Here is a 26182-nt window from a genome sequence, read left to right on the forward strand (position 1 = left end):
ACTAACAGAAACTCTGATTTAGAAAAAAGTAACTACATGCCTGTGGAAAAATTCTCTTTCTCAGGTAAATAATTCACTTGTTTGATCATTTTTATAAATGGATCCCAAGTGATATTTTTTCTGAGATGTTAAAAAATTTCTTCCCACTGAGTTTAAAGATAAGGCAAAGGACTATCAATCCTAATAGAAAAAGTATTTTATTATACCAAGGACTAAAAATTATAGGAAGACTTTCCCGAGCAAATATCTCTTCTCACTATATTAGGTGTAGATATATAATTCACTGCATCTGTACATTTGTATTCGGATCTAAAAACTATCTTTCTATTAGTTATTAAATAATATTACTAATATTACTTCTATTAGTTGTCCACTCTCAACACCTGCACCTTCTCTCCTCTCTCCTAAAAATCAAGTTGTGTTGGGGCGCCTGGGTGGTTCAGTGGATTAAGCCTCTGCCTTCGGCTCAGGTCATGATCTCAGGGTCCTGGGATTGAACCCCGCATTGGGCTCTCTGCTCGGCAGGGAGCCTGCTTCCACCTCTCACTCTCAGCCTGCCTCTCTGCCTACTTGTGATCTCTGTCAAATAAAAAATTAAAAAAAAAAAAATCAAGTTGTGTCCATTATTTTCCAGACTTTAGGTGTCTAATTATAATTTCAGCAAATTAAATGAACATTTTTTTCATCATTCAAATAGCAGAGAAATGCCAAATATTAAGTAAAGCACCCACTTCCCTAGACATAGCGGTTTCTATTCAAGGAACAAAATCATAGGGTTCAGGACATACTTACTAGTTCCAGGATTTTCTCCAAAGTTCATTTTTGTCATTGAGATGTATTTAAATTATACTATTTCAGTGACTACGGTAAAGGCAATTGTCAAATCTCAAGGTGTGTTTCAAAAGGCTATTCTGTCTACCTTCAGCAAATAAGAATAAAATTATTGTGAAATACACAGAAATTACACTATCAGGAAAATTACAGAAGGGAAACCTTGAATAGCTAATAAAGTTATAAAAGAAGCCTAAATTCACAGGTAATTGGGAAACAGAAATTAAATGTCCTGTTACTGTTTCACCTGCTCTGAATGAGAAAATTACGATCGGACAACATCAAGCATTAGTGGGGATGTGAAGAAAGGAAAAAACTCATTTATAACTGATGAAAATCACCACTACTTTGGAAATACAATCAGCATCTCGACTTCCAAATACATACCCTACCTAATTTCCTCCATATGTCCAGAAGAAACATACTAAATGTGTTTAGTGCTGCATTGTTAACAGTAAATAAAATCTGGATATAAATGATCATCAACAGGAGAATGGATAAATATTATGCTAATATCCATAATGGACTAGCATCCAAGACAAATGAATAAAACAAAGTAGATAAAATTCAAAATTGATCAAAATAAAAAGTTGCAAAACAAAACAATACATATGATATTATGTTTCAAGTACAAAATTAATACTATATGTTTATGTTAATGGTTGCAAAAATATATAGTAAATGTATTAAAAAAATCATAAGAAAGAAAAACACTAAAGTCTTGATAGTGATACCTCTTTATAGGAAAGAAGGAAAATGAGAGTAGACATACTATAATGTTTTATTTTTTTTGAATGACCAATGGCAGAACATTATTCCTCAGTGAAGCTAGGTAGTGAGTCCATTAGTGTTGTTATATTTTCTATTCTTCTCCGTATGTTTGACATACACCTCTAGAGAGTGAGAGAGGGAGAGAATAAAGGAAACAGATATTCCAAGGTGATGCTCTATTCCTAGGGTAAGAGTTCAAAAGTTCAAGACAAAGGGTAGCCACTCAACTTAAATGGGTAACATCAATCCAAGAGGCATGTTTTCAGGATGTTACAGATTTACTTTTGCCAGGGAGCTAACTACTCTGGGAGGATCTGACTCAGTCATTGTTCTTTATTAAGTTATCTTATTCCTTCACTTAGATAAACAATGATAGCACCTGCCATGTGGGTAATAACTTAATGTTCTTACAAGTACCCCCAGCTATTAGTGGACACATCATGTCCCTCCTCTATCAGAAATCTTCCTCTTAAATGTCATCAATATCCATATGATTATCTGTAGCCTATAACCAATTGCATTCTTCCAAATCTGTTTCAGCCAAATTTAAGCTAAACATAGTTTGTCTTTCTCTGGACTACTAAAATAAATTGGCTGGGACTGATAACTACAAGGAACAGCAAAATGATTTTGTGCACTGAATGGGGGAAATTGGGATAAAGCTTTACCATAAAACAAAGCAAACAATTAAGTTCTTTTCATGGATCAAAACTTAGATTCCCTCCAAAAGCCCCCTCCATAGAAAACTGATATGGGCGGGGGTGTTGTTGGGGAAGAGGAGGTGATGAAGTAAGTTCCTTCTGTCACAAGAAAAATATTGGATGTAAGAAAGAGGACTGGAAAACAATTTAAGCAGCATTTTGCATTATTTTTACCAATATTCTATATTTTTGTGATTTCCATATGATATGCAGAAAATAGAACACAAGTATATTTTTAACACTGAAATTGGAATCAGCCCCTCTCAAGTTTGTATTATACAATTTAGACATATGCAGAAAATAGAACACAAGTATATTTTTAACACTGAAATTGGAATCAGCCCCTCTCAAGTTTGTATTATACAATTTAGACAGTAAAAATTCACTGCTTTAAGAAACCAGAATGGCTACTAGGAAAACTAAACAACATTCCTTCTTACTCGCCTCTTCTACGGGCAGCCAATGAGCACCAGTCTTATTAGTGACAATTAATATAACAACAGGAGGGAAGCATTTGAAGTGTTCTTACTCTTTCAATTCTTAAGATATTTACGAAAATAAAAATCATTTTTATGGGACAGAGACTTCCTTTGAAATAATACATTCATGATACTAATAAAACATTAACAAGTATGACAGCTAACATTTTTTGAGCACTTACTATGAGCCAGCCACTGTTGTAAGGGCTATTTAGGTATATTTTAACATTGATTTCACATGAACTCTTTAAAGTAAATATTGCATTAACTCCATTTTATAGATGAGGCTTTGAGGCACAGAAAGGTGACATTCGCTATGGTGAGACCCCCTTTACATAAGGGACATTGAGTAAAGAACAGAGAATGATCATTTTTACTTTCCTGGATAAAGAGTGTAACTAAAAACAATGAAAATAAGTTTCCTTGCCAGAACATCCTTATGTATACCACTAGGTATTAGAGCTGTAAGAAAGTCCAGTCAATTACAACCATTGCATTAAATAATTTGATTGAAAATACTTAAAGTTATCCAAGCTATTTAGAATCTGTTTTCTAAACACTACACCAATACCCTAATACATTTTTTAGGAAATATAAGAATGATCCATAACAGAAAAATTACAACTAAAGCAGATATTCAGTTTCTGTAGTGGACAGAGGGTTATTTTATAACTATATTGTAGTTTTCATTGTGCACCATCCAAGGTTAGATGATTCCTTTCCATTAAAGTGGGAAGAGGCTAAGGGGATTCTTTTGTTTGGTCTGAGCCATATCCAGAATCTACAAATTTATGTTTTCCCTTCCCCATCTAGGTTTTCAAGAGAACCATAACAGATCACTGGAAGAAGTTTCTGGAAGCACTCAGGAAAGCTGAGATAAGTTTGTAGATAAAAATGAGACTGCCAAGGATTGAGACTACTAGGAAGCCGAAGGCTCCTGGAAATATTTTCTCAAAAACATGCATTCATTTGATAAGCCTTTCATAAATTCCTACCCTCTCTTCATTAGATGTAAAGATAATACAGACTATGAGATCCTGTGTCTGACCTCAGAAGAGGGCTACCAGGGGGTGGGAGCTCCTGGCCTAGGGAGCAGTCACATCCAAGGCTTGGAGAAACTCATCAGTCTTTAAAATAAGTACCTGCTAAAATTCTAAAATTCAGTTTTGAAGGTTTAGATCAACGAAAATTCTCTAACACATCTGTAACATTTAAGAAAATGGATTCCTAGAATTAGAAAATTGCTGGGATAAGAATAAAAATGGCTTCTATTTCATAAGAAATAAAGACATGACAAGTTCTTACATAGCTAGAGATCATCACATTATATGTAGGCATGTAAACTGAAAAAATGGTCCTGGACAAAATTAGGATCAACATTTCTCTATTTTTTCATATCAAAAAGGATACAGGTCATTACTTATTAGAAAAACAACTGCATCCAGAACCATATCTTAAAACAACTTAACATTATCACTTGTATTCCATATGATGCTGCCTTTATTCCAGCTTAAGGATTACCACAAGGAGAACTTTTTCCTGCCACAATACCTTACTTAGCTAGATTCTAGGTATATTTATCATTTGTGCATGAGAGGAAAGGAACTAACATTTCCCCCAAACCTTCTAGGTGCAGGCCCTCTGGCAAATGCTACATGTGACCTCACTGACTCTAGGTGGGACTATACAACCATCTCACTGCTCCACGGATATATTTCATATCCTTAGAAGAATACTGCTTTCCCTCACGTGTCCAACATTTGAAAAATGTTGAGATTAAAAAATATATATATCTGTTTCTGAAAGTCCATCAGAGACAATAAAGCAAGTTTCAACCAACCGTTAAAAAAATACAGGGGGGGGCGCCTGGGTGGCTCAGTGGGTTAAGCCGCTGCCTTCGGCTCGGGTCGTGATCTCGGGGTCCTGGGATCGAGGCCCGCATCGGGCTCTCTGCTCAGCAGGGAGCCTGCTTCCTCCTCTCTCTCTGCCTGCCTCTCTGCCTGCTTGTGATTTCTCTCTGTCAAATAAATAAATAGAATCTTTGAAAAAAAAAAAAAAAAAAAAAAAAAAAAATACAGGGGGGAGGGGAAGGTAACTATTGTACCATCACTGTTACGAAGTTGTACTTTTACTGCTCGAAGAAGGAATACTCAACTTCTCAAAAAAAGAAAGGAAGGAAGTTAAGACAAAAATAATGAGAAGAAAAGAAAAAAAGAAACAGCTGGCAAAAAAAAAAATCAGAAAAATGAACTACTTGTTAATTCTTATTAGTACAAGCAATACAGTTCTACTTGGTGTAAAAGAATAGTAGAATAGTCAGGTACTTTTGACTATTTTGAGGAAAAAATGTAGAAGTAATGGGTTCCTGCAGGTAACATTTTAGGTCATAGGCTTGTCTTCTCCAAATATGCAAGCATCCTTGCTTATATGTAGGCTTTTCTATTCAATTCCTTTAAAAAAAAAAAATGTGCTTTAGAGGAAATTGCTTGTCATGACTTGTATCAGAAGGGAAGCTTTTACCTATAAATGGCCCAGCGAGTTTTCCCCCATGCTAGGAATCACTTAGAGCAATTCAAAACTGAGCTTTGGAGTAAAAGTCTGAAAGTGGGCTGTTGATAAGACAAATCATACCTTGTGATAAAAAGGTAGATATGGGAAAAAAAAAAAAGTGAGTGGAAGGTAAATTTTTACTTAGGTCTAAATTACCTTAAAAAAGGAGGAGCATTCACTCTGCTGGGATGGTTACTCAACTTACAGCAAGTTTTTTTAAATCTTGACAAGATTTGAAACAATGATAACAACTATTTTTGCTCATCCTGAAGAACAGCTAAAATCCCACTGAAGTTTTTAAATGGCTTCAGAAGTGCCACTTATTTAAGCAAGATAAGTATTTCTTAGTATTTTAATCAAATCCTCATCACTTCCTTGTAAGAAGCAACTTAGGCTCATCTTACCTGACATCCAGGGAGTTTGAGCAATGGCTAGAGGTCAGGGAGAGACAAGCATGCAGTTGACCTATTTCCTCTCTCCTGTCCTTCTTGTAATACATGTAAAAACAAGAACCATTTTCAAGACCATGTAACTCACCATCCCACCTCCAGCCTTTCGAATCACTAAGTGGACTGAATGCAAAAGTGCCGTAAATTACACAACGGAGATAGGCCTAGAAAGGTTAGCAAGACATAAAGGATATTCTTTTTTTTAAAGCATTAGGATTTTTTGCTAATTTCAAAGTTTTATCATTTTTCTTAGAGCAGGATATACCTGTGGATTGTCTACTTCCTTTGAGGTTCAAAAAAGTACCTAAATCCCAGGATTATTGTGGGATCTTAGATAACTAATACATTAAAAGCGCATAGAAATGTTTTGGCAAATAGTAAGTGCTCTATAAGTGTTAGCTGTTATTATTAATATCCTCATCAGCCTTATCAAAATAGTGCATTTTTTTTTGAAAAATTGGTAAGTCAAAAAAAGTATATAGAAACAGGGGGTCCCCAAGCTCACCTCCTCTTTTTATATCATTTTGTTGAACAATTGCTGTTATCTCAAAAGTTAAAGAAAACTGAATTATAGGACACAAAAAAAAAATGATATAAATCAAAAATGAAATTGAAAGTATCCATATACTATTATTTGTAATATATTCGTTCCTATAGAAATACATACTGAAAATGGACTCTAGGCAGGGCACCATAGGGAGAAACCTAAGAAACATCAGGACTTTAGAGATACAACTTCAGAGTGTTCAATCTAATAATAATAAACAAAAGTAAGAGCTAAAAGGAGTACAGAATATGGTGATAATTATACAGAATGAGTGCTCAGTTAGGGTCACTATAGGGATGAAAGGCCTTCTGCTTCTCAGTGACTGGAGGGTCATCAGCTCTTCTAGCTTTAAGGTGTACTTTCAAAGAATCTAAGATACTTAAAGTTCCTAATGGATCGGTGATAAAAGTAAAATACACCAGAGGTATAAAGCTATAGGAGAGCTACACCTGCGCTCACGCGAGATCTCAGGGATACACCAGCAGGAAGAATACGCCCCCTACCTCACACTCATCCCTAGCTAGAGGAGCCAACAAAAGGCAGAGGTCTCCACTGCTGGATCCAGACAAACCTGTTGGAAAGGTCGAGCCTGGGCTTGCCTGAGGAGCCGTTGCTGCTGCTGTTGCTGCAGAAGCTTCATCTGTATCAACTGCTGCTGCGAGGTGATGGCGTGCAGCGGGGGCGGCTGCATCATGGCGCCCGAGCGCCGCTGTAGCATGTTGGACAGAGCTTGCTTGGTGTTGGTGGGGACGAAGGAGCCCGTGGGGTCCAGTCTGGAGCCACCTACAAAAGCAACCAGACAGAAGGGCTCTATAACTCGTGCTAATGCAACAGGTCTTCTCTATTTTATCAAAACGCAGAAACCTTACCTTCTAAGCCTCACTTTACAAGCAAATGGAAAATAAGGCCCCACCTCACACTATACAAATAAATATTAAAGATATGCTGAGTACTGCCTCATTCCCAAAGAATGGGGGCAGTGATGCAGGAGTGAATTATAGTATTTCAATTATTTCACAGAGGCCCCACTTTGGCTGGTAAACTGAAACGCCTGAAACAGACTCGTGGATTTTAAATTATGCAAGGCCCTGGGGAATACATTACCTGCACAGAGCGTCCTGTCTTCGTGGTGTATTTGCCAAGTGTCCTAAGCCAGGCATAGAAACCCTTTTGTCATTTTAAACAAATTTGAAGCTCATGGTATTTAAGTTTACCATGACAAAATAAAAATGCCTCTTTCCTCATAGAGGGCATGAAAATATTTTCAAAACTTGAAAGGCTTAGAAACTTCAAATACCATGACACGAAAGACAAAACATGTTTCTAAAGGCTTGAAATCAAACAAGAGACGTTGATTATAGGGATGCCTGAGAAATCAAAGGAAATCCTTAACATATTAGCATACATAATTTGTTAAATGCCTTTAAGAGTTTGGGAGGAAAGATTTTCAGTATTTGTTGGCTTCAAATGAGGTGTCAATCAGTGATTTACCAGATAGTTTATATTCTTTCATGTATGTGTAAGAAATCCTCTACTTAAATTATCTCACGAAAGATGTTTTCTCTTTTTTTTTTTTTTTTTTTTAAAAGTAAGCTGTATGGTGGGAACAAACATTTTAAAGCTGAAAACCCACATTCTTTTAAAGACTCAGAACCACAACCAGCAATGTGATTTATGAAATCATTCAGCAGCATTTGAAGAACACTGGGAAAAAAGAGGAAAGTCAATTTAAGAACATATGGCAAGGTAACTTTTGTTGAAGCAAGAACTGGAACTATACTAATCCATAAAAATTTAATGGGCTATTTTATAGGTAAAGGGGATTCTTTCTAAAGATTAGGCCATAGTCTATGTTCTTTTAATTTTCCTTTTTTATAATCTTGTAGCTTTGAGCTAACTATAGAAACAGGGTTAAGTATCCCTGAAGCATTCTGTATATTCCTACCTACTTACTTTCCTCACCTTCTCTCACTAAATGCTGAATTCTGAATACAGTATTTAATATTCTCAAACATTTCTTTATAACTTTACCATAATGGTGCGTATACATGAGAAAAAAAGAGAAACTGTGTTGGGGGGAGTATATACACACATGTGTATTGAGGGAGCATATGGCTCTGCATTTTAACTATATACGAATGAAAGCAGAGTGTACACACTCTTCAACTTCATAGGATTCATCATTTTACAAAAATCAATTCACACATAGAAAACCCCTATAAATGCTTGCTTTATTTAACATTTTTTCTTACATGTCATCGTACTTAAAACTTACCTAATACGTAAACTTCCTTAACTTATAAATACCTTTTATAGTATTTTAGGGAAAGAAAACATAGGTCTTTATAAAATACTTAGCCTTTAATTCATACTGAATTGGTGTTTAAAAATGCTACAGAATTCACAAGAACTTTGGAACTGAAAAGAGAAAGTCAAATGAGAAAATGATGGTGTATTATTTTCCACACTTATCATTGATTGTCTAGTTTACTCTTTTATAGTCTGCATTCACTCATTCAGCAACCTGTTTTTAAGAGCTTACTAAAAGCCAGATGTTGCTCTAAGTTCTGAGGATACTATAGTGAACAAAACAGAAAACATACCTGCCCCAACAGAGTATTGTGGGAAAGCTGGATAATAAATCAGTTAAGTAAGTTAAATACATAGCATATAACCAAGTGCTGATCTATGGAGAAATAGAAAGGAGAGGGGAACAGGGTGCAGGGAAGGGGTGTGGCTTACCATTTATAAAAGAGGGTGGTCAATAGAAGCCCACTGAGAAAATGGCATCTGACCAAGCCCTAAGGAGGGAGGCAATGAGCCATGGAAAATATCTAAGTGTGAGCACTCCAGGCAAGGGGGTTGGCGGGCAGCAGATGCAAATGCCCTGAGGTAGGAATATGTTAAGATCATTTGCTGAATTAGGGGTAGGCCATCATCTGTGTGCTACATTTTTTAAATTACCATACAAGACCAGTGCTCTAACCCCTGAGCTATGGAGCCTAAAATTTACTTTAAATTATACACATACACAGTATATGTGTGTGCATGTATAATATAACCCTTATTCCAGCAATCAAAGGTGAATGAACACTTTTATTCATTTTGTGTACTGTAATACCCTATCACCCAAAACAGAGTCTGGAACATTATGAAGTTCAAAGCATTTTGTTGAATAAATAATTGAATCACCTACTCTATGAGGACATATATTAAAGTATCTCTTGTACAGATAACCAAGCTAAGGCACAGAGAGATTAAGACCTGGTCAAGATTACACAGCAGGGAGTGGTTGAGCCAGTCCTGAACCTAGAACTATAACTTCCAGACCAGTCCTCTCAACCTCTAATAGATGACAAAATATGGATTCTCCCCTGCTGTAAGCCAAGAATCAAACAATGTCTTTCCAAGGCCTCAAGATGTCATACTCAAATTACAATAAAAATCCCAACATACAGACTAAGATCTCAAAATATACCATTTGTTGAACAAGCAAACTGTCATTTAGAAAAAAAAAAATAAATAAATTCATTTCTAAGAGATTTCTTATTTAGGAAATGTTCATTTCAGATATAAAGCCTACTTGGGCTTGAAAGGAAGCAATACTAAAATCAGGGACATTTACTATAGATGCAGTAGTTTTCCTTCTTTGATATCTCAATCTATGCTGAATCAAAATTCTGAGATACTTCACAGTATAAACAATTTATAATTTAAAACACAAGAAAATGAAGATACTGGGCAATACCGTCTAATTTTTAAAAACACCCATAAGAACTATATCTGATAAAAACACAAATTTCACAACATACAACTTTTGTCAACTTTATATCTGACAGTGCAAATTTTCATCAGTGGCTAATTTCCTTCTAACATCGAATGAAATCTCCCAACTCAGAACATAACCTAGCAACTAAAACCATACTGTAACATTTGAGAAACACTCCCAACACACATACTAAATTACTCTATATGCCAGGTATTAATTGATTCTTACAATTAGAATATGATATCTATGTGACAATCAAAAATAGATTAAAAGACATATTAAAAAACCCTAATTTTAGAAGAAAAAAAAAATTTCAAGTGGAAAGGATTACAGGAATGTCAACTGAGAACTCAGCTCTTGCAATTCCCACGTTTTGTGATGATTTCAGGTTAAAAGTAAAGAAAACGCCAACCTGTGATGATTTCAGGTTAAAATTAAAGAAAACGCCAAGCTCATCTCAGAGTGACCCGACCTCACTCTCTCTTCACATACCTGGAGTAAGAGATTGATTCTGAAGGAAAAAACCCGGCTGCTGGGGCTGACCCATGAGGTTGTAGCCCCACAAGGTGGACTGTGGATGGTGCAACATCTGGGAGGAAATGGGTGAGTAGTTAGGAGGCACTCGGTATATGTTGCTCTGTGGATACTCCTTCAACATAAAGTTAAAAAAAAAAAGTTATTTAATTTCACAAACTATATAGATAATGAATGCAAGTTCATCGTATCACATTACTTGAGCCAGTGCCTGTTCCGGTGGATAGGGCTGTTTTTATAGAGGGGAAGTTGGAAGGCAAGAGTGTCAGCGTGTTCTCTGCCTAACACTCATTTGAGTAAAAACTTTTGACTCCGGAAACACTTGACTTACGAAGTGGAGGGAAAATAAAAGTTTGTTTATAAAATACTAAAAGCACATCAACACTGACCACTGCCTACAACTGAAACCACACCTTCAGATGCTGAGTTTCTGGAGATCATTTCATCTTGGGTCACCTTAGGAAGCCTTGCTGGTATGTTGGGTCTAGATGAGAATGAAGCCAGAAAGACCCACAATACTTCAGGACCAGTCCCTGGCCTAGACAATTATTTTATTGCCAGTTTTCAAGGCAGCAACTTAAAGACATAGACTCTCCACCATCTGCCTGTACCCTGGTCTCCCCACCCAGATTTTGTCTTCCTTCTAAGAGATACGAAGTCTTTAAGGTTCACATCCAGGTGTCTCAATTTCCCTGCCACCCCTCAGCCCCCTTCTCTTAGTCTAGCCCTAAAGGATAAAGGAAAAACAAATCCTTGGATCTCTGAAATATAACCCGCTGGGTAGGGGCAGTTTCAGAAGTAGTATGGGAGGAAGGGACATTACCAGGACACACTCAGGAAGTAAGAGAGGTTTAAGGACTTTTGTATCTGAAAAAAACAGAAATCTATCCATGTGGACTGATGAGCTAGGAGAGTCCAGATTTTAGGAAGCGGCAGTCTGGATCTTTTTGAGCACCTCTTCCAGACAAAGAAATATTGGCAGGAAGACTACATGAAAAGAGGGTACTGCCATTCAAGTAGCATCTAAAAGTGATGGTGGTCTTCTCTAGAAAAATATTAATCACCAAGATATCAGCTAGGAAAATAGAAGTTTTGGTTCTGACTTAGGTAAATTAGAATAATTAGACATGACATCTGATTATGACATCATGAAATATTCAGAACAAATCTGAATATTTCTTCCATTGTACAAGAATATCCATGAATTTTATACAAAATCTCAAGTATTTTTCCAGGTGAATTTAAATATAAAGACATTTTTATACATTAATTCTATAAATGCTATGAAATTATTTCCAAATTACCATCTCATACATTTCTGTTGTTTTTAAGAGCATGTGGTTATAGGTAGGTAAGGTTAATAGGGAAAAAAAGAAATGGAACTTTTTAAAAATTGTGTTAATCCTTTATAAATTCTAAAAGTATGTTAAAGAATACACACACACACACACACACACACACAGAGGATAGTAAGATGGAATGCTAAAATACGAAATCTCAGAAACATCCTACTGTATTTATTAGATGACATGTTAGCTAGGGAAATGCAAATAGTTTTTCACATTAATTTACTACAGGTGTCAGCTGCTCAAAATATGATAAATATTTTAAACATGAGATAATACAAATATGTAAGAAGATGAGATTTTTAGGGAGCTAAGAAATTCAAGTTTCAAATGTGAGGAATTATGAGGCACTGAAATATTATATTAATTAAAGATTATTCATAAGAGAAGCCTAAAATTAAAGTAATCAACAGTGGAGGAGGGAAAATCAGAAGCTATAATCCTGTTGTCAGTGACAAGTCACTGTTCATTTGCCATTCTATTAATTAAGACAGAGCCTTGTTAGGATTACAACTATTACGATAAGGCTTCTAATGCTTTTCCTGTTGCTAGGGACAGACTCTGGGCATGATTAAATCTCCCACTAGGTGTTAGTGAGCCAAAGGCCTCCTGACTTCCCTTACTCACATCAACTCTTGAGCTTGATTTCGTCTTGCGCTTCCTTCCCTTTGTCTTCTTCTCCTCGTCTGTTGTGGTTTTTCCCTGATCTGACAGCTCAGCTGATTTCCTCTCCGGCTCCTGAGAGACAGGAGATGTGGGCTCTTCCTCTTCCTCCTCGGGAGGCAGGGGCAGCGGCTCGAGGTAGTAACTTCGGGGCTTGGGCATAGGGTGTGTGTGATACAGCAGCAGGTGATGCTGTTCCTCGTACTTGATCACCTTTCGGTCCACTCGGACAGTCCCGAACCAGGCCCAGGAGAGAGGCGCTGGGTTCTTCTGACCCTCAAACAAATCCCAGGGGGACACCTTCTGCTTTGTAGAGACCTGGAGACCCTGTGGTTGAGATAATGCTCTGTGAGCTCACGTTCAGATCTTTTCCTAACTCAGAGGCAAGCTTGCTTAGGACATGGATACAAAGAACTTTCTGGCTGGTGGGGAGGTTTAGAGCGCCTTAGCATGCAGCAGACAGGTAAATGCACCAGCTCAGGGTTACCCAGCTAGATCACTGGAGAGCCACAGCAAGAATTCCATCCCTGAAGTTCAATTCTGCATTTCTTTAAGCCACATGATATTCTGTTCAGGCTGCAACACCAGGTGGTCCAATATACTTTACTATAATTAGGTATTTTTCATTTAGGGTTTTTATTGCTTTGTTTTGCTTTTAGGAAAAAAAACCACTTTTTGGAAAGTACTGCAATGTTGACCTTTATTAAATTATCATAAATTATAACCCCTTGGATCCTAGTTTTTTTTTGTTGTTGTTGTTGTTGTTGTTTTTGAGATAAAACAAAACTTCAGAGTCAAGTTACAATCAACCTCTAATTGGACTCAAATTAGCTTCAGTCCAAACATGTTTGGCCTTGATTCAGTATAGGAATCTTTCACATACTTAATAAGCCAGTTTCTGAATAGTTAAGGAATACTACTACAGAAGTAACTCATACCAACAGGTGCAAATAAAGTCCTTTAATTCAAGCTTCTCTCCACCAAGTTTAGAAGAGGAAATGCTACTCTGTTTCTGAAAATAAAAGTTTCCTATTTTTAACATTAACTCGTGATGTCTCTTGGTACTTTCCTGGGCATACCAACTTGAAGAAAATATTTTTCCTCAGAATGACCCCAAAAACAACTAACCAGACATTCCATAAGATATGAATGCTCCTGTTCTTATCAACATAAGTCTTCCATGGATGGATTAATCCAAAATCAAGGTTCATTTACCATGATAAATTGACTTGTTTCCTAATACTGCCTTGAGCTTGGACTTCTTTCCTGAGTGCAAAGACCAAATACCCAAATGGTTTTTAGATGTCTCACCACTAGAGAGCCAAATGAATCTACAAACTCAACCAGCCCATAACACTAGCTTTTTCTGTCTCCACACTGGTAAGAGTACTTGGGTTACTCTGAATTAATGCAGCATTGCATTTCTCCCAAGAGTCTCCTTCTTTTTTTACCTTTGCGAAAACTCTTCCATGGACCTGAATTATATTCTTCCTTACTTCCCAGCTAACTCTTAATCCTTCAAAATAATTCAAGTGTCAGTTTTGTGGGGGACCCTATTCTGACTATCTACTCCTTACATGAGGGTGGGTGACAGCAATTTCTCAGGGCCCCCTGACACTCTGTACCATGACACACAAATCTCACCACACTGTGATTGTCTACTTCTGCTTAAAGGTAAGAGCTCTGTCTTTCATCTCTGTGGTTGCTCCATGTTCACTATAAGAACAACCACTCTTCTCATATTTAAGGGAAACTTGTTTAATATCCTATATAAAACAGGTGTTCAATGAAATATCGTTTAACTGAGGAGAAAATTAAGTACCATCGCCCTAAAAATATTTTTTACTCAAAATAGCTTACTACATGAAGAATTTATCAATCAAAATTTTCTCATCTAAACGTATTATTGTCAACTCTGAAGTAAAATCACACCTGGTCTTTGTCTTCTTTTATTTTTACAATACATTTAAAAAAATATTTATTTGAGAGAGAGCACTCTGCTAAGCAGAGAGTTAGGGACTGGGCTCTATTCCAGGACCCCCAGGACCCTCAGGACCCCGGGATCACGACTGACGTGAAGGCAGATGCTTAACCAACTGGTCCAGCCAGGTGCCCCTAAACAATACAGTTTTACTTAGTTTTCCTTCAGCAGGTTTCACAAATTCACTTAAGTTAAGTTCATGTACAGCACTAAATGAATATCTATACAATAATGCCAATGACCAAAGCATATAAATGACAAGACTATGCTTAAAAAAAAATAAATCAAGAAACTGTAAAATTGAGGCATTTCCTATACCCTATAGGAAGACAAGAAAATATATACAAGAAACAAACATTTACTCTTGCCTGTTTTTTATCTATAGAGTCGAATCCAGCAATTTTGTTTCCCTTTGTGTCAATCAAGGAACCCATAGGTTCACAAGTGATGACATCACATGTCTGTTTTGGCAAAGGTAGCAACTGTCGAACTTTGTCAATACTTTCTGATCTCTTGTCTCCTAGCTCTTTCTAAAAACAAACAAACAAACAAACAAAACAAAAAGAGATAGAGAAGTGGGACAGAAATTACAACGAAGGCAAAAGTTAGTGAGAAGGAAGTTTCTCTATGAAACATTTCCTTTTTTGTAGCCAGAATGTTCCTTAACCTCGAACATGGTCTATGATGCTGCTTTCAATTAGAGTAGTGAGTATGTTTCATTTCTTCTATTTAAGTAGAAAATAGAACACATACAGTGGGACCCTGGTTACACAACAAGTATCGCAGTGCTGAAATGACAAAAATCCCGTGTAGTAGTTGCCAGCAGAAGGCAGAAGCTGCAGCACAGAACACGTTCTCAAATCCAGGGTCAGACCTCAAGGTAATCATTGGTTATTTTATTGCTATGGTCATCAGACATATTGATCTTTTTTCTTTTCTGCATCATTTGTTTACAGTTTACTTCAAAGATTCAACTACTGGTTTTTCAAATGAATTGGGTTTAGAAATATCAATGTAAATGGTTACTTTTCAATTATACGAGCCAGTCCAAGCATGGATTTATCCTAAATCCAATGTGGGCATCTTTGTTATACATTTGATAACAGATTTCTAGAGTTCCTTGAAAGTTAAATATTTTGTGAATATCATTTTTTAAAGAAGTATCTTCAAGCTATATGCTTATAACTTTTGAGTACTAGTAAGCTGAGATAAGGAAAATAGCAAAATAACCGTATAACATCTAACTTAACACAGTAAATTAAGGTAAAATGCAGTAATAAAACAATGCATAAACTACTTGAGATCATAATATATAAGCAGGTCACAAACTTACTTTCAGTTTCTTTACTAAATTCATGTATGCACGTTTGTTCTCTTCAGATCCTCCTGGGGATGCATTTGATAGGTCTGAGGCTAAAGTTCCATTGATTAAAACACCCAGCATGTCAAGAACTGTTGTGAATAATTCACTAAGAGGGGGAAAAAAATAATTTATTTTCACCTTAGAGCAAAACCAAGATACCCTTAACTAAAAATCATTTTTATTTAAGGCACTGAACTTTGATGGTAACTAAGAGAGTAAGAGGTGATTTGTAGTCGGCCCATCAAAGCTTCTACTAGGCATGTATGCAGCGTGCTAAATGTGAAGTAAGAACATACTTGTTAGTGTGCATGTCAACAGTTCCAGAAGTAATGATCTGGAGGAGGAGGAGGGCCCAATCTGTCGTCCATTGGGTGCTCCTCTGCACAGTGTCAAACATTCCGCCCACCTGGCATGAGAAAAAATACAATAAAAATCTATTACAATGAAAATACCATCCCCATCACTTTATGTAGCCAATTTTGATTTGCTAAAAAAACAAAAAGACAGACAGAAAACAATAACAAGACTCTACTTTATGGGTTATCATACCTTCTCTCTTACCTAGCTACCTATTTGTCACTGTTTTTTGGTTCCTTCAGCACAGGTATTTGGTCCTTCAAAAAAAGGGGGTGGGATAGGAGGAGAAGAGGGACCTGAGTGTGGGCACAACATCAATATGAATTAAATAATAGGAAAATTAACTTTCTTTTGTCCTAATCTTTCATAACACCTAGTTTTACCATATAACTTTAGTCCAATCTGAAGAGATCAAAACCAGGTGAGTTGATTATCTGTGACTTTGTGTTATTCAATTACTACTGCATCTAAGCCTGTTATCATACTAACACTTGGAAATATCCAGTAACACAGACGACTGAGGAGCAGGAGACTCGTGTATGGGAATTAAGTTAACGACAACTGCCAAATAACAGGCAAGTCCTCCTCCTCCAGAGTAGACTTCACTAAGACTTGTTCAATGGGAAAAGAAAAATTCAAAGAAATGTGCAATGTGTGAGAAATTTTCAATGTTTGTATAGCCTCCCTGTCCAATTTATTTTAATGACCAATCTGATGGAGAGTCTGACAAATTTTGACTTATGGCACATTTTTATATATAGGTTTTTAAATGAGTATAATAAAAGCTAATTCATCTCAAAACAGTAACCTTCTCAGACCTACTCTTAGCACAAACTGAAAAGAACGAGAGGTTCCCTGGGGTGGGAAGTACAGAAAGCAAACCGATGCCCCAAATTCCTACACCCTCTAGAAGTTAGACCAGACACGAAAGTCAGCACCAAGGAGGACAGACACATGAGAGACAGGGGAGTTGTCAAAGCAAAGAGTGGAAGGCCTCATACCTTGTAACAAAGGGGATGACCAGAGAAGAAGTGGAGACCTAGAGGTTATTTTCACATTTAGGCTAAGTGTAATGCAGAGAAAGAACTAGGAATGCCCCTTACCAAATTTAGGCGAAGTTGCAATGCTTCATGCATCATCTGCCGTGCTTTTATGTCGTCCTGGTATCGTTCTTCTCTCCAATTACTCAAAATCTAAACCAGCAAATAAATGGGAGAACCCAAAACTTATTTTCCCTATTAAAATAGATTGTTTTTCTTACATTTAAAGTTACACTGAGCTTCCTACTGACAGTCAAAAATAACTTCTTCCTTTAACGAATAACAAAGCAAAATTTTAGCTTTCTTCCTTCCTTCCACGCAGACAGAAATCTGGCTATTTCTGGCTGGTTGCCTTTCTAGGTGGAAGAAGAAAATTCTCATCTATTTACAATCCTGTTAAATAAGTGTTAAAGAAAATGCTTTAAAGGAAGATGAAGTTAAGATTAACAAACAAAAAAGATTATTTTTTCAATATGTTATTTCACTGGTCTTACTAAGATAAATACCAAACAAACAGAATTACATCTTATATCAGTTCTGTGTTACATTTCTAGGGACCTCCTATGAACCCTAGCAAATGTATGATTTTGATGTTTTATTGAAGGGGGGACTTGCTGTCTTCCATGTCTCTCTTCATTGATAAAGAAGTGAGTACTATTTTGAAAAATATGACAACTTTGACATCAGTCAAGTGGTGTATTGTTCTACAAAGTGAGTGCTTTCACTGATTCAGACTAATGTTAGAAAAGGGAAGGTCTGCTTAGGAAAAGCAAACCACAAGTGGGCAACACCCTAGAATCAGATGATGAGGGCAAATTCCCTCTCCTTCTGCCATGCTCTGAAATATGGTAACAACTGAGAATCATCTTATTAGTTAAAATGAGTCACATGTGGAAGTAAGCTGCCCAGCAGATGAGCTGTAAGTATATATGGCATGATGGGAGGACAGCATTTCTCCAATCTCATCAATCTAGAGTCCTCTCCCAAGTCAGACGTGAGGGTCCAAGACAGTAGACACAAACCTATATCACAGCTTTCATTCTATCAGCAGGAAAAATAAAAATAACAAGCTGCATGAACCAGAGCAAGGGAACACCTAATGACCATGGTCCTATTTTTGGAAAGTAATCAAAGAGGGCTTCCATGAGGAGGTGACACCTGAGACCACAGTTGATGAAATGAGGAAGCAATCCTCCTATTATCTAGGAAGAAAGCGTTCCATGTGAAAGGAAAAAGAGATATAAAGGCGTTGCAACGAGAATCTGCTTTCCAAGTTCAAAGGATAGCGGGGAGCCTGGTGGCTCAGTCAGTTAAGTGTCTAACTCTTGATCTCAGCTGAGGTCATGATCTCAGGGTCGTGGGGTAGAGGCCCACCTTCGGCTCCATGCTCGGTGAGGAGTCCGCTTCTCTCCCTCTTTCCGTCCCTTTGCCTTCCCCCCAACCATTCCTGCTTGTTCTCTAAAACAAATTAATTTTTAAAACATAGCAATGGGGTCAGTGTGAAAAGTGGAGTGAGCAAGGTATGACTAGTAGGAAACAAGGCAGAAGTGGGAGCCAGGGCAAAATCATTCAGGCCTCAATAAGCCCAGACTTTGACTTTTTATTCTAGACATAGTAAGAAACACTGGAGTATCTTGGGCACCAGAGTAACCGCTGATTTACATTTTAGAAATGCAGTGCAAAGGACAGATCTCTTAGATCTTAAAGGCGAGAGACGATGAGAGGCCCAAATGAGCTAAGTATCCTTGTTCACATTCATCTAGTATCATCTACGAGAAAGACAAGATGTCATAGAAACAGAGGGCCATATGAGGGCTCCATTTGGCTCTGTAGCAGGATAAAACATTCTACATGACCAATCTACCTACTTTGCTCAATTCCACACTTTCCAATTTCTGGTTTCATCACGCCACTTCCTTGGAGTACACAGAATGCAAATCCCCCAAAGAGTGACCAAGAGAACTGTGGTTGGTAGAAAGCCAAAATTTAAATTCTTTGTACACGAATCAATATGCCTTCTGATTTTGAAATTAGCACTCAAGCTGAGACCTTCCAGATAGGTGGGGGCTGAGCTGGAGAAGCTGGAGAGAGGTTTCTCTGTCTTAACACCATACATGCAACACACATTGCTCCAGGTCCTCTCCCACAACACAGGGTCAGGAGAGGAGCAGATGTGAAAGTTGCATGCAATGTACAAAATGTTATTTTTATAGGACACAGACATTTATTCCATGCATAATTACTCTTACAAAACTGTGAATCTTGTGATGCCTAGAACACCAGGTAGGAGAACAGGGCATGGATTGTGTCTCCCTGCATCTAACCAAAATATGCGGTTATCTTATTAATTTAATCTCAGTATTTGAAAGGAAAAATAAAAAAAAGAATGCCATTAAAAAAATACTTGCCTGCCTTAATAGTCTAGTATACTTTACCTGATTAACTTGATTCTGAAGAGATGTTAAGAGGCCTTCCCGTTGTTCATCTTGTCCCTTAAGGCAGGTAAGGACCAGTGAAAGGAAAGGTTGTTGACTCAAAAGAGACATACTACAAAGGAAGTAGTAACAGCAGATTTAGTTAGAAAGGATGGGTTACTTCCTGTGCAACATAGATCTCCTGCCCTTTGGTTATTGGCCCTTATTTATTTTACTATTAGCAAAGGGAAAGGAGTAGTAAATAGCCAAAGCCTACCGGAAAAGTTAAATCATAGCTCTACTAACAAGATTAAAAGCCACTGTGATGCTTCTAAATAATTTAATATGCTCTCTTATCCTTGAAGGCATACCTAAACTAGCATAAATTCATACTGCAGGAGCGTGTTGGGGGAGTGCAGTGAGAAGAGTGTTTCTATTTCATAGAATTTGAAAGACACACATCAGCAGGAATAGGACATTATACACAGAACAAAATGAAAAATTTTTAAATTTGTCACACCAAGCTATTGTCAAAGAGTCAAGGAATCAGGCCTGTATGATTCTTGTGCTTGTGTTACTTTGTAGCAAGTTTCTTAAGACCAAACAGGGTAGGTACTGATAGAAGTAAGATCAGCACACCTAAGTCCTGAGGACCCAAAGGCAGTAAGCTTATTAGTGACCCACCATATCTCAAAGCCTCATCGTAAGAGGTGTGAAGGCATCTGAATTTAAAAAAAAAAAAATCTATTATCGGTTGTCATTTTATTAGCATTTCTTCAATTATTGGATACAAATCATACTGACAAACTAAATGCTATGTTGGAAAAAAAATTCTTAGAAGGAGATCGAGACCCAATTATTTCAATGTGCGTCCTCCCTCTACCCCAGCAGAGCTGGGAGAAACTGACTTGGGACAAGTCATCCTCAAACTTTGCAATACCATCTGTACTGCTGTGGGGATAATGTACATACAATGTACACGCAACCATGCATTAGAAATTAGATTTCAGAATTAAAACTGAGTCATCTGGTGGATTGACTGACCTTTGCAAAGGTGATGCCAAACAACCAGGTAACAAACAAAATACATGTAAATCTAGGTCGTTACCAAGATGCACTTCAGTTAAAGAGCATGGTCTCAGGAACCAGATGACCTGGGTTTAAACTCCAGTTTTACAACTCCTTAGCAGTGTGTCCGTACCAAATTAACTTTTTGGTGCTTCCCTTCCTTCAACTTAAGAAAGATATAACGACAGCACCAACAACACATGACTGCTATGAGAATTTAAAAGTTCACATATGTATGCAATGAGTTTTATACAATGGCATTTCATAAGGGCTCAAATAAATTGTAGCTACTAAAATATTATTAAAATATTATTCGTGGGGCACCTGGGTGGCTCAGTGGGTTAAGCCACTGCCTTCGGCTCAGGTCATGATCTCAGGGTCCTGGGATCGAGTCCCACAACAGGCTCTCTGCTCAGCAGGGGACCTGCTTCCCTCTCTCTCTCTCTCTCTCTCTGACTGCCTCTCCATCTACTTGTGATCTCTCTCTATCAAATAAATAAATAAAATCTTTAAAAAAATAAAATATTATTCATTAGGGGATATGAACTATACATGTTCAGAGTTTTTTTGTTTTTTGGGGTTTTTTTAATGGAAGAAATCTTCATTATTTCCCTTTACTCCTGAGATGCTAAATTCATATTTTCACATTAGAAAGCAGGTCTATTCTTTCTCAAAACCAGAGTCAGTTTGCAAATTTAATTATTTGGAACCTTTTCTAGGGCCTAAAATAAATGAAGAAAAGATTAAATTTAGTGGTTGGTATATTTTAGTATTTAGTCTAGAACAAGAGCCCTAAGTGTTACAAATATTATCTTAGTGTCCAACAGGACAAAATGATATAATTCTATGTATTTTAAACATAGATAATTAAAAGAATATAAAGTAATTAAATGGAGACTATAGAGACTTAGTGGATATCCAGATTTGATTCAACAGGTCTGAAGTGAGGCTAAGAAGTTGGTGTCCTTAATGGCTCAGCAGTAATTTGGGTACATGGGCAGAACGAACTGGTGTACTAATTATTTTTTACCTGGAACTTTCTAGGATCAGAGCGTTACCTAACAGAGTATTGCCATTTCCATTTAAAAACAATTTCAATGCATTCTGGGTATAGTGACCATATATGTCTGCAAAATGTTACTTCTCAGTCATTCCTTAAGCCCTCACACAAAGAAACACCTTGCAGCCATACCTTTTCTGTTTTTGTCTGTCTCTTTCCTTTTTTGAAGAGGAGCCCAAGTGCTGTCCCTTCTCCAGCTCCTCTCCGGCAGCTTTTAGTACCCGTCCTTGCACAGAGGTCGGCAGCCGGGCAATTAGGGGGGCCACCAGCCACACACCCCTGCGTTCAGAGGAACTAAAATCAGAAATAGGTGTTATACCCAAGGAGGTGTTCTTTTCCTCTGCTCTCACAGTTGTAACAGAAACTCCAGGGCAAAACTTTGATGAATAAGAAACAACAATTATCACAAAGCTTCCCTTTTATCTCTGTACCAAATATCAGATACTTGAACATACTTTTCCACTCTCACTATGTAAAGCAAATATTAGATACTTGAACATACTTTTCCACTCTCACTATGTAAAGTATCAGATACTTGAACATACTTTTCCACTCTCACTATGTAAAGCAATAAAATGTGGGGTTCTGGGAGAACACTGTCACTAAGGTTTTTAAATCTGTGCAAGTCTTCTATGATTCTAGCTCTCTGATTAGCAATAGTCCTTTTGCACAATAAACAACACACTTTACTGTCATGGTTAAGATATGAAATGTTCTGATGATGTTTAAGCATATTAATAACCAATTTTTGAGGTTTTAAAATTCACTAGTTATACTTTAAACCCAAATGATGAAATACAAATCAACCTGCTTATCACGATTATTATTTGTGCAACACTGCCAATTAATAAAAATGGGAAAATGAATGTTTCCTATATAATGAATTCTATGGAACAGAGTAGCCATAAGGAGAAAATAAAGAAATCAATCCCTTCTGCGCGTCATATGTAGTTCCAAGGAGTCTGGACGTGTTAAACACTGAGACATGATCCATCACCATGCCCTTTAAAAAATTATTAAATAATGATAAATGACACAAATAATTTCACATTCCTGCACCTTTATGAAAAGTAACTGCATCATAATCGAACTACAGAAAAAAATACCTCAGAAACGTCTTTATTCCATTCTGCCTCGTGCTACTTGTATCAGTATTTCCAATTCCATTTGGGTTGAAGAGGCCCATGCCAGAATTAGAAGAATTATTGTTCAAATCAGCAGACTGCTGGAATACCTCTATTGTTGCCTTTGCAATATTGTCCAGTAAGTTGTTCATTTCAGCCACAGAACCAGAGCCCTGGAGTTACACATAAGAAAACTAGCATGCATATGTTTTACTCCATCCTCCAACATCAACGTGTTCTTCCTGTTCTTAATTTTTGTATACATAACACATGCTTCCAATATATACTCACAGGGTCCTTCAAGCACTGTTTGATCATTAACTGAAGTTCTAGCCAGGACTGCCTTAACGTCCACTGCTCAAGATTCTGGGGAAAATGGAAAGAATTAATGCATTAAGGATACTGAAATGGGTCTTAAAATATAATAATTCCTTGCAGTATTCCCTCTCAAGAAAAGAACAGAATAATCATACAGAATAAAAGAATCTGTAGGGATCAAAAGGCTCCATTATGTAGATTCACTGTAGACACAAATTAAAAAAAAATTTTTTTTTTTTTAAATAATGGACATCTGTGGCGCATGGGTGGCTGAGTCAGTTAAGCATCTGCTTTGGGCTCAGGTCATGATCATGGAGTGCCAGGACCAAGCCCCACATTGGGCTCCCTGCTTGGTGGAGAGTTCTGTTTCTCCTTCTCCTTTTGCTCCTCCCCCTGCTCTCTCTTGCTCACTCATACTCTCTTATCTCTCTCAAATAAAATCTTTAAAATAAATGAAATGAAATGAAGTGAAATAAAAATAATGCACATTCAGCCAGGCACTAAAAATAAAACAAGGATTTCTTCTCTCCATATCTATTCACCTAAGCAATCCATTCCAAAATAATTTCAATACTTTTTGACTAATATATTTAAGGCTATCCCTCCAGAAAGGTTATGTCTCATCTAAATATAGCAGACTTAAAATATCAGTGTTAATACTATGATTGTATAGCTCCTCCAGTATCTATATTTACCTAGCAATGAGGTGCAACAATTTCACAGAAGAGAAAATTAGGAGAATAAAAATCAGATTTGAAGTCAAGAATTAGCATTGAGCATGAAAAAAAAAAAAAAGAAAAAGAGAAAGTGTTACATGACAGAAACACAATCGTTAGACTCTAATCACTCACCTGAAGAATACGCTTAATGTGCTGTCTTTGCAAGTTGTCGCCCTCAGTACATTCTTTAATACCATGAGGATAACAGATAAGCTGCAGTAATTTCTGTGCTTGCATATTTGAAAGCACGGGGTCCAAAATAAGCTCTTTGTCTGTGCATAACCTTTCAGGTTCTTTTAAGCAATGTTCTCCTACCCATTCCTTTAAAAAAAAAAATCGGCTATTAGATTGAGAGGCAGAGGCTTTCTACACGTGAATGTAATATGCACTGAATCATGGTAAACAATAGAATACAAAGCAGACAGAAATCTTCCAATGAAATAAAAATTGCATGAAAAAATAAGTGGGAAAAATTTTGAAAACAAAATTCCTGGCATTTTGACTTCCTAAAAATACAAAGTGGGACCTTGGTTTTAAAAAGTTTGAAAAAGAAATATGCAAAATATTTGTGTATAACGGTAATGATTCTGTATTAGTACATGTCTTCATTTTTATGTAATGCTTACTATACTAAATAGAAAGAACAGAGTAACACATTTAGAAAGCTGTCATTTTTTTATATTATACATGATACTATTATAAATATTTGTGCACAAATACTTTCTAAACAATTATTTTTCTAGGATAACTTCATAAAAGCATAACTGTTGAGTCAAGAAGTATATCAAATTTAAGACTATTGATACATATGGTCAACTGTCCTCCAGAGAGTTTTTAGCAGTTTAAATCCCTTTTGCCTTTCATCATGCAAACTCTTATACTATAGAAGAAACTATCAACAGAGCCGATTTCGAATCCAGATCTGTTTCAGATGTAGCCTGTTTCTTAACTACACCAGTAGCCCAATGCTGAGTTACTATTAAAGTCACCTGTGGAGCTTGCTAAAATACCAGTGCTCAGGGCCCAGCAAATACATATCTGATGGTGGGACCCAGATATCAGAAATATTTTTCAGGGATTAAAACTGTTTGACCCTTGGTGCTTCTGGTAGGGAAACAATACACAACTGCCTCTCATTATCTATATGACCATTTCATGAACTTCTACCCAAGTTACAACATGCTCTAATAAAAACATGTTCCTGTTAATATAATGTCTCCATCGAAATAGAAAACTATGTATGGTATGCCATGTTTTCTTTTTTTATAAGAGAAATTAAAAGGAAAAAAAGGAAGATAAGTCAAAAAATAATGAAACTAATCACCAAGGGCAGGAAAAAACACAGGATGAAAGAGACAAGGGACAGAGAACACATCTCTCAGTACACCTGTTTGTGCAGCTGACTTGTAGAAGCATGGTAATCTGAAGCAGTGGAGAGGAAGAAAAAGGGAATCTCAACTGAATGCAAATAAAAACTAATAAAATCAATTCTATTTCCATGAATAACATCCATACTGAAGGAGAAAGTTCAAAAAGATTTTTTAATACAATACTAGAAGTCATTAGGGAAAAAAGAATTATAAACAAATCTTCAACTCCTTTCCATATTTTCCCTAGTGGTATATAGGTCAGCAATTCTGAAAACTATTTCAGGTGTAGTACAGTATTAAATAAATGAGTAAATGGCTGATGTTACTGGGAGCCAGGGTTCTTACTGTGGATGACAATATTAATATGAAATTATTAGGGGAATGCAAAGAAGAACTAAGTGATGTTAATAGAAGTGGATGAATCAGTATAAACTCATGAATATACACACAAACTTATGTATATGGATGTATTTTTAACTACCTCTATATGATGAAAAGTCTTAGAGGCAATGAAACCCCATCGGCACAGTAATGAGCACCACAGGGCCCATATCTTGGTTTCTAAATACCATCCTCTATTAACTAGAACCAGAGTTCCTTGGAGGAATGACTAATTCCAGGTTTGGAATAGGGAAAGCACAAGGTGGGCCAGGAATTAAAAATACTTGTGGTTTAAAAAAAAAAAAGAGAGAGAGAGAGAGAGAGAGAGAGAGAGAAAGACATGTCAA

The 26182-nt window shown here is 36.8% G+C and overlaps 2 protein-coding genes across 7 annotated transcripts in view; one reads left to right on the top strand and one right to left on the bottom strand.

Moving 5' to 3' along the window:
* Positions 1-26182, bottom strand: part of MED12L (mediator complex subunit 12L) — a 325613-nt gene that overhangs the window by 27199 nt on the left and 272232 nt on the right. For all 6 annotated transcript variants that reach the window (XM_059163744.1, XM_059163745.1, XM_059163742.1 and 3 more), the window contains 12 exons: positions 24217-24405; positions 23339-23413; positions 23030-23220; positions 22056-22217; positions 19817-19928; positions 17445-17534; positions 16281-16390; positions 15955-16090; positions 14990-15151; positions 12605-12967; positions 10590-10746; positions 6900-7111 (listed from right to left, as the gene is read on the bottom strand). In XM_059163744.1, the coding sequence (XP_059019727.1) occupies positions 6900-7111; positions 10590-10746; positions 12605-12967; positions 14990-15151; positions 15955-16090; positions 16281-16390; positions 17445-17534; positions 19817-19928; positions 22056-22217; positions 23030-23220; positions 23339-23413; positions 24217-24405 (1959 nt within the window). The remainder of the gene's footprint in view (positions 1-6899; positions 7112-10589; positions 10747-12604; positions 12968-14989; positions 15152-15954; positions 16091-16280; positions 16391-17444; positions 17535-19816; positions 19929-22055; positions 22218-23029; positions 23221-23338; positions 23414-24216; positions 24406-26182) is intronic.
* Positions 15389-26182, top strand: part of P2RY12 (purinergic receptor P2Y12) — a 42706-nt gene continuing 31912 nt past the window's right edge. The window contains exon 1 of the mRNA XM_059163755.1: positions 15389-15501. The gene's annotated coding sequence lies outside the window, so the exon portion shown is untranslated. The remainder of the gene's footprint in view (positions 15502-26182) is intronic.

This window comes from Mustela lutreola, chromosome 2 (assembly GCF_030435805.1).
Source record: "Mustela lutreola isolate mMusLut2 chromosome 2, mMusLut2.pri, whole genome shotgun sequence".
NCBI classification, from domain to species: Eukaryota; Metazoa; Chordata; class Mammalia; order Carnivora; family Mustelidae; genus Mustela; species Mustela lutreola.